General features: G+C 53.1%; 1 protein-coding gene across 2 annotated transcripts in view; it reads right to left on the reverse strand.

Moving 5' to 3' along the window:
- Positions 1 to 2,530: 2,530 nt before the first annotated feature.
- The window catches only part of btbd7 (BTB (POZ) domain containing 7), a 56,612-nt gene continuing 51,080 nt past the window's right edge, over positions 2,531 to 8,062 (reverse strand). For both annotated transcript variants that reach the window (XM_062550403.1, XM_062550402.1), the window contains 3 exons: positions 6,412 to 6,590; positions 4,199 to 4,648; positions 2,531 to 3,606 (listed from right to left, as the gene is read on the reverse strand). In XM_062550403.1, the coding sequence (XP_062406387.1) occupies positions 2,848 to 3,606; positions 4,199 to 4,648; positions 6,412 to 6,590 (1,388 nt within the window). In that variant the 3' untranslated portion in view covers positions 2,531 to 2,847. The remainder of the gene's footprint in view (positions 3,607 to 4,198; positions 4,649 to 6,411; positions 6,591 to 8,062) is intronic.

Here is an 8,062-nt window from a genome sequence, read left to right on the forward strand (position 1 = left end):
AGACCGATGTGTACAAAAAAGTGTAACCACATTTGAGAAGGCCTAAGGCTAATGAGAAATGAATGAAACTGCTGTAATGGACTTCAACAAAAAAAAACAAACAGAGCATATGTTCTGGGGCGAACTTGAGACAATGACAGTTGTTTACTTAAATAATAACAAGCTTATGGTATATGATACTACTTTCGCCATCATCCCACCTCACACCCTCCATACTTCCTCCAACCTCACGTGCGTGAGCCCTTCCCATCCCACCTCTCTCTCCTCATTCGCTCGCTCACTCACTCGCTCCCCGAATCTGTCAGGGTCTGCGGGCCTGGAGAGACCGGCCGAATCCCAGCTCCAATTCCCTTTCCAACCCGCCCGCAGCCTCCTCGCCATTCCTCTGCCTTCACACACACACACAGACCCACATACACACACGCACAGACAAACACACACACACTTGAAATGCAAGTCATTTACGAGGAACTGGAAAACAACAAGAACACTGACCCAGCACTCTATTTCTCCTTAGCACAACACACAAACAAACACATACGCACGCACGCACGCACACTACAACGCGCAAAAAAAACAAGTCATAACAAACATTTTTTTTAAAAAAACAAAAACAGAGGAGGACTCAAGGAGGCAATTGTTAAAAAGAGTCATTTAGCATGAGCTTAAATTCATGAGTCCCGTTGGATCCTTGGAGGGGCTCCTTGACTGATGGGGGGTGGGGGGGGGGGATGAGCTGGAGTAGGGCAGGCTTGAATAAAACGGAGCTACGGTCATTTGCTGGAACGTCGTTAAGCAACAGCATGGCAAAGAGTGCACTACTGCAGCCCTTTTTTTCCCCAAAGAGAGGAACAAACAACAAATAAGCACCACTATGAGTAAGGGCAAGAAAAGTCTTTAAAAAATAACAGAGCAAAGACAAAAAAAAAGAGTTAATTTCTATTTGCTTCGCATCTAACTCTTGAACAGCAAAAAGAAGGGCATAAAGCATGGTTTATGCTGGCTTCGAAAAGTCTCTTCCTCCCTCAAAAAGGCATAAGGATTTTTTTTTTTTTTTTTTTTTTAAACTCGCGTCACAACGTCCTTAAATGACCTGCTTTCTTTTTTCCCCCCGTGGTGCACTGCAGTGTTGTAAATTCATGATGTCTGTCAGTGTCGTCTTTGGGAGATGGCGAGGCGACGCCCTGTGACTCACAGCCAGAGGGAGGCCGTCAGGTTTTAGGGACCAGAGCAAATCCTGCTACCAAAGGCTGCTGATGGACAGGACAGGGTGACATTTCAATGGGATGACATTAGTCGTGTGAAACACGATGGTTTGGCTGAGATCCACAAGAACACGTTGAACTATAAAATAATAATAATAACAAAAATAACTCAATGTACTGTCCACACACTGCTTTTTAGTGAGGATGTTCTAACACTGCCTCGTCGTCATCATCATCATCAACATCACTCTGATGCTGCACAGCTGGCCTGGGCATGTCTGGAACATCACTCTGCCGAGCAAGCGCACACACTTGGTCAGAGGCTAAAGGGCATCTCCCAGCCACTGAATGGCCTTGGCTTCTGGACACCAACGGACCATGTGCAATGTGTTGTTGCGGGGCTAGGTTGGTACGACACGCCCTGAGAGCAGCTCCCCTCGGACCAGGCCCGACTCTGGGACCGCACAGCCCCCCCCCCCCCCCCCCTCGGAGCGCTCACCCAGACAGTCTGGGCTCCCAGGCTCGTCTGGTCGGATCTGTGCGCCACCAGGTCCAGGTGCTGATCCAGAGACCCTGCTCTGCTAACTCGGCAGTCAGATTACACGCAGAGCCGAGCCTCCCGTCCACCCCGTCCACCCCCCTCAGTGGCCATCATTGGTATTCTCGCAGTGTGGCGTGGCGGCGGTGGAGGAGGAGGAGAAGGTGGGGAGGAGAGATTTCATTCGCTCGCCTCCTTTGTGCTCTCTCCCCCCCCCCCCCCCCCCAAATCTCAAATTGCCCGTGCTAATACGCACAGCCGCTTGCTCGCAGAGGATTACAAGAGCCATTACTGCCAGCCCAGCTTCTGAGAGTGGAGGGAACGAGGAGGAGGAGGAGGAGGAGGATGGGGGGGGGACTCAGGAACGACTATTTGTCATGGACAGGAGTGCAGGAGAGAGTGAGTTTGCAACTCATTGCCTGGGCATTTTTCAATTTATTTCTAAAGGAGGCAAGTCCGGCACGCATATATAAATATATAACTCTGCAATCATCCTAGACGGACAAACTTGTTGGGCGGACAGGAAATCGGGGAGGAGGGATGGCGGCCCGTCATTATAAACCTCCGGGAACATTCAAGGGAAAAAAAAAAAAACATTCATTGAAGCTGCTGATTGTCAGCTGGCAGAGGACAGCCATCGCGACTGAAAAGGCTGGCAGAGTGGGACAATGAGATGGACAAGACGAGGATGAGGCAGAGAGGATTATGGGTAGTGGTGGAGGTGGGCGACTGGATATGGGGGGGGTGGAGTTGGAGTGGACACAGGTGGTTAAAACCGGGGGGGGGGGGGGGGGGGGACTGAAACTGAACCAAAAAAAGTGAACTATGGGAAAATGGATCTTTGTGTGTGGATCCAACCAAAACCAAAGTGCTCCTTTTACACGTAACCCGAGCATGTCAGACCTGGAGCGCACCTCACATTTGTGCCTTGGAACATGAAGACGATACTCTGCTCTGGTTGGCAGTTACAATCCTTCCACCAGAGCTCTCGTTAACACTCATACATCCAACCGCAGCAGCTCATTCCCTCAGCAACTTCTACTCACACCCCCACTAGCATGCGTCATCTCTCATTGGCTGGGAGTGAGGTGGGGGGGTGGGGCGTCAGAGCGCTGACTTCCTGTAAGGGTATTCTGGTTTACTGGGGGACCTGCGTTCCCTGGCGCCGCCGATGCCCCCGTCTTCCGCCCCGCCGCCCGTCCCCTCGGTGACCGGCCTGCGCACCGACGCCCACTCCTCGTAGGGCTCCGGCGGGCACGGGGGCTGGGGGGGCAGGGGGGGCGGAGGGGGGCTGCCCAGGCCGCACGTGAGGTCCGTCTCGTTTTTGGGGCGCCCTGTGGCCCTGTGGCCGGCCACCTGCCCCGTCGCCGTCGCCGCCGCGTGGGTGGCCAGGGCGAGGTCCAGCCTCTGGGGCGGCTGCTCCAGCATGTCCAGGCGCAGGCCGGCGTCCGGCCCCCGGCACGGGCCCTGCTGGTCGGGCGGGTAGCCGCTGGGCGAGAGGGGACCCCCCGCCGCCGGAGCTCCGGGGACCGGCGGCCGCCCGTGGCTGTAGAGGTCGGGCGGGCCGGCGTACGGGGCGCCCGCCGCCAGACGCCCCGAGAGCTCGTACAGGTCGGGGAAGTCCGGCGGCGCCTCGGCCTTGGGCTCGGCCGCGTGCCGCTTGCGGGAGGAAGAGCACGAGGAGGAGGAGGAGTGCGGGTGGCGCCCCACGTAACCGTGGGGGATGGAGGCGGGCGTCAGAGGGTGGAGGTCGTGACCTTCGACCTCCATGTTGACCTCCGACATGCGGCATTCCTTCAGCGTCATCGCAGACACACCCATGGCGATGTCTGGCATGAACTCGTTCATCACAGGCTCCATGTTCTAAGAGAGAGACGGGGAACAAACAAACAAATAAATTTGTAAACACAAATAAACAAAGCTCATGCATGCATCTGAAATCCTGTTCCCCTCAGTCAGTCACACACAGACCGCTACAACAGCCTGATGTGTACGCTTTACTCTAGAGACACACGGTCTGTCTCTCCACTGCCTTGAAGGACTGATCTTTTCAGAACACTGGACAGGTCAAGACATGTGGCTGTCAGCTGCTTTTAAAAGGGAAGACACAAAGAGGGAGGCTCGTGATAATAACCACATGGATATGCTGCAACCTCTCTGCAACACCAGCCCGTGCTCATTCACACTACATAATATAAATACAGCTTAAAGCCAAACACTAAAATTCAGCCTCCTCTTTCATACGCAAATCAACCTGCACACTTGCACAGAATCTGCCATATCATTCCACATCCCTCCATTAATCCATCCATATGCATGCAGAGACAAACATGTGTACATATATACTGTACGTACAAAATACAAACACATATACAAAGACATCAACAGAGACATATGTGGCACCTTCCCCCTGCGAGTAAACTCTCCCAAATGACTTCCCTTCCCTCTCACTCACCCCCTGCTTGTCAGGATGGATGCCCCGGCCGGGCACCCCGAAGTTGGTGCAGTCGGGCGGCATGAGGGCCTTGCCGTGCCCGGAGGGCGGGTACGGCGGCCCGGGCAGCTGGGCGCCCAGCGGCTGGCTGCGCTGGAGCAGCGCGTGGTTGCAGGGGTAGGAGAAGGAGCGCGAGGGCGGCTGCGAGGTGGCCCGGGGCCTCCAGCCTCCTCCTCCACCCTTCCCCTGGCCGTGGGCCGGCGTGGCGGAGGAGGACGGGTGGGGGTGGTGGTAGGGCGGCGGGGGAGGGGGCAGCGGCGGGTGGTGGAAGCCCACCAGCGTCTCCAGCTCCGGGTAGAGCGCCTCGGCCGCCGCCGGCGTGCTGTTGACCCGGCAGCGGCCCACCTGCCGCAGCGCCAGGATGGGGCTCTCGTCGCCAAAGCGCTCCTCCGGGAAGAACTTATGAGGGTTCTAGAGAGAGAGAGAGAGAGAGAGAGAGAGAGAGACAGAGAGAAAGAGAGAGAGAGAAAGAGACAGAGAGAGACACAGAGAGAGACAGACAGAGAAAGAGATAGAGACAGAAAGAGCGAAAGAGACAGAGAGAGAGAGACAGAGAGAGAAAGAGACAGAGAGACACAGAGAGAGACAGACAGAGAAAGAGATAGAGACAGAGAGAGCGAAAGAGATAGAGAGAGAGAGACAGAGAGAGAGAGAGAGAGAGAGAAAGATCAGTGAAAGAAATGGAGAACCAGACAGAGAACAAGCAAGAAGCAGATCAGACAAGAGAGATGAGAAGAGAAGAGGAAATGATAGTAGAGCAGAGAGGGGAAGAAAAAAAAACATGTTTTTGTCAGCGACATCATACATATGCATGAAGAAGCATGACCCTGAAATCCATGGGCTGCACAGTCACACGGCGGGTCAGACCCGGTCACTGTAGAAGCAGCACCAAAAATCTGCTATCCCGCGGAAAAACAGCCGTCGTCTGACAGGTGAAAACTGTCAGGAAAACCCCGAGCAGGCTGGCGGAGCAGCAGGCACACGGGAGAGAGCGAGGAATTCTAAAGAGCCACTTGGGTCTGAAGGGTGGCAAGCGTTTAACTGCCTCCAACTGGAAGCCCTCCACCGCCGCAATCTCCAGCCAGTGTGATTTATGCTTTGGCTGCGCGCGTCTTTTCAGGGGAGCTGGAAACACAGATTTGGACTGCCGCAAGTATTTAACCACGCCAGAAGGTACCGATAGGGCTGAAATAGGCCTCCGAGCCGAGCCGGGGGAAGAAAAACAAGGTGCGGAACAGTACAAACGGCCAAGTTTGGCTGCTCCGAGATGCCAATTCAGTGCAAAAATGAATGTTAGGGTTAGAAACGAGAGCAATGTGATTATTTCAACAAGGGGACTTCCTTCAAGGCTGAGAAGTTTAAGGTGCGCGGAGCAGCTAAAAAAAGCAGAATTCGGGAGGTGTAGGAGTTGAGCGTGTGTGTGTGTGTGTGTGTGTGTGGTGTCAGTCAGTTCATTTTCTCTGGTATCATTTCCTTTTAATCAGCTTCATAGCACAGTTCCCAGCAGATTCATTATTCATCCGAGCGAGCGAACGAGCGAGTGCCGTCAGATGGCGGTGCAGGCGCGGCGCTGCTCGAAGGAAGCCCCTCTCCTCTCCCACCAACAGGGCAGGGAGAAGGAACAAAGGAGACGGGCCCCGGAGGACGGGGGAGAGCAGAGCTGCTCCTTTGGTGTCCTCCTCCCAGTGTTTGGCTACAGGAATTGGCAGGTGATGCTGAGTGGGTTGGAGAGGGTGAGTAACTCTGGGGTGTTTTGTGAAGAGTGTGAGTGTGTGTGTGTGTGTGTGTGTGTATGAGTGTGTGTGTATTTGTGTGTGTGTGTGTATTTGTGTATTTGCATGAGTGAGTGAGTGTGTGTGTATGTGTGTCTGGAAGTTTCCCAGTTGCGCTGATGAATACTGAACTCTGACTAAGCATGTTTCACTGCATCACATGTCCACAGCTGGGGTTCCTCACCCGAAGTGTGACAACCAGTGTTCCGTGGTGGCCATGCAAATGCAACATGGAGAGCAACACACCAACCCTAACAGTCATGTGCATTTGAGTGTGTGTGGACCCTCAAATGTTCAGTCAGGTGATCTAAATGTACTGAGCTTAAGAAGTGTGTGTGTCTGTATGCGTGTGTGTGTGTTTGTATGTATGTGTGTGTGTGTGTACAGTATGTGTGTGTGTACCTGTAGGAGCTCGGCAGCACCATCGGGGAGGCCGAACTCTCGGAGGACGCGGAGCTGCAGCTCGTAGCTGACGGTGGCGCCCTCGCCGCAGTTCAGGGCGTACGCCCGCTGCACCTGCTCCATGTGCCGCAGCTCCTGCAGCCGCCGGATCATCTCCCGCACCACACACAACGGAGGCACTGGGAGAGAGGGAGGGAGGGAGAGAGAGAGAAAGAGAGGGAGAGAGAGAGAGAGAGAGAGATTATATACATGACTCTCGTCTTTACACTTCAAACACAACTTTAGCTCACTTCACTATTTTATATACTTTTTATAATAATAATGATAATAAAAACACATATCCTGTCTTTCACTGACTTTGATGACCACTGCCATCACGATCTGAAGTGACAACTGAAACCCTCGATTTAGAGCATGCTCTAGTTTCTCAGGGTTTGCCTCAAGTATACAAAAATCACACGTTTCGGTTTACGAAAAAGTGGAGTCAACAAAACTAGATTGACTCTGCATTCACACTGTCGGCCCTCGGTAAATGAGGAGTGGAAACTCTTGAGCAGGTGGAGCAGAAGAGGACACAGTGGGGAGACTGGAAACACTGGAGCAGCATGGCTGACAGCACGGAGATGAAAGGTGGAGGTGGTTATGGGAGTAGGATTAAATAGTAAGGGAGGTATGAAAGTAATGAGGGCAGAGAGAGAGAGAGAGAGGAGAGAGAGAGAGAGAGAGAGAGAGAGAGAGAGAGAGAGAGAGAGAGAGAGAGAGAGAGAGAGAGAGAGAGAAGGAGAGAGAGAAAGAGAGAGAGAGAGAGAGGAGAGAAAGGGAGAGAGAGAGCGAGCAAGAGAAAGTGAGAGAGATCGAGAGAGAAGGTGAGAAAGCGAGAGAGAACGAGAGCAAGAGAGAGAGAGGGAGACAGAGCCAAAACTGGTATGAGACACATTTAAGTAGGAACTTTATTCTTCTGGGTCATCATGGACAAAACAGTATCTGATTTTCAAGCTGGCCTAGTTCCATAAAAGGTTGAACAAAAACAAATGAACAAGGGGACAAAGAGAACATGAGGATTGAGGGAAGCAGAAGACGGCATAATATGAACAGATGAGGAGAGAGGGACACAAATCATAAAGAAGAGAGCGAAAGAGAGAGAGAGAGGGAGAGCAGAAGAGATGGAAAAGAGATGAGAGAGAGAGAGGATATGAGTGAGAGAGAGAGGATATGAGAGAGAGAGAGAGAGGAGGAAGAGAAAGTTCTGGAATACAGGGTGGTGTGGGCAGTGGTGATGACTGAAAGCAGATGCACACAATGTGAGGAGGACTAGAGCGATCACGGCTGGGAGGGAGAGAGAGAGAGAGAGTGTGTGTGTGTGTGTGTGTGGGGGGGGGGGGGGGGGGGGGTTATGCGGAGGACAGGCGCAAAGCCAAGGGGTGAGGGTCAAAGTTCAACCTCTGGGCCTTGTGCGCTTCCAGTCGATAATGCTAATTTGGAAACACACACATGCCCGCACACACGCAAGCGCACGCACACACACACACACACACAAAACAGCCGTGGCAGCTTCAACAAAATCCATTTCGCTAAGCTTTGAGATATCTGGCAAACACATTGGGCAGCCTTAAATAGAACTGCGAGCTTCGCAGCCAGGCCCAAGTCATTT

This window comes from Sardina pilchardus, chromosome 12, assembly GCF_963854185.1.
Source record: "Sardina pilchardus chromosome 12, fSarPil1.1, whole genome shotgun sequence".
NCBI lineage: Eukaryota > Metazoa > Chordata > Actinopteri > Clupeiformes > Clupeidae > Sardina > Sardina pilchardus.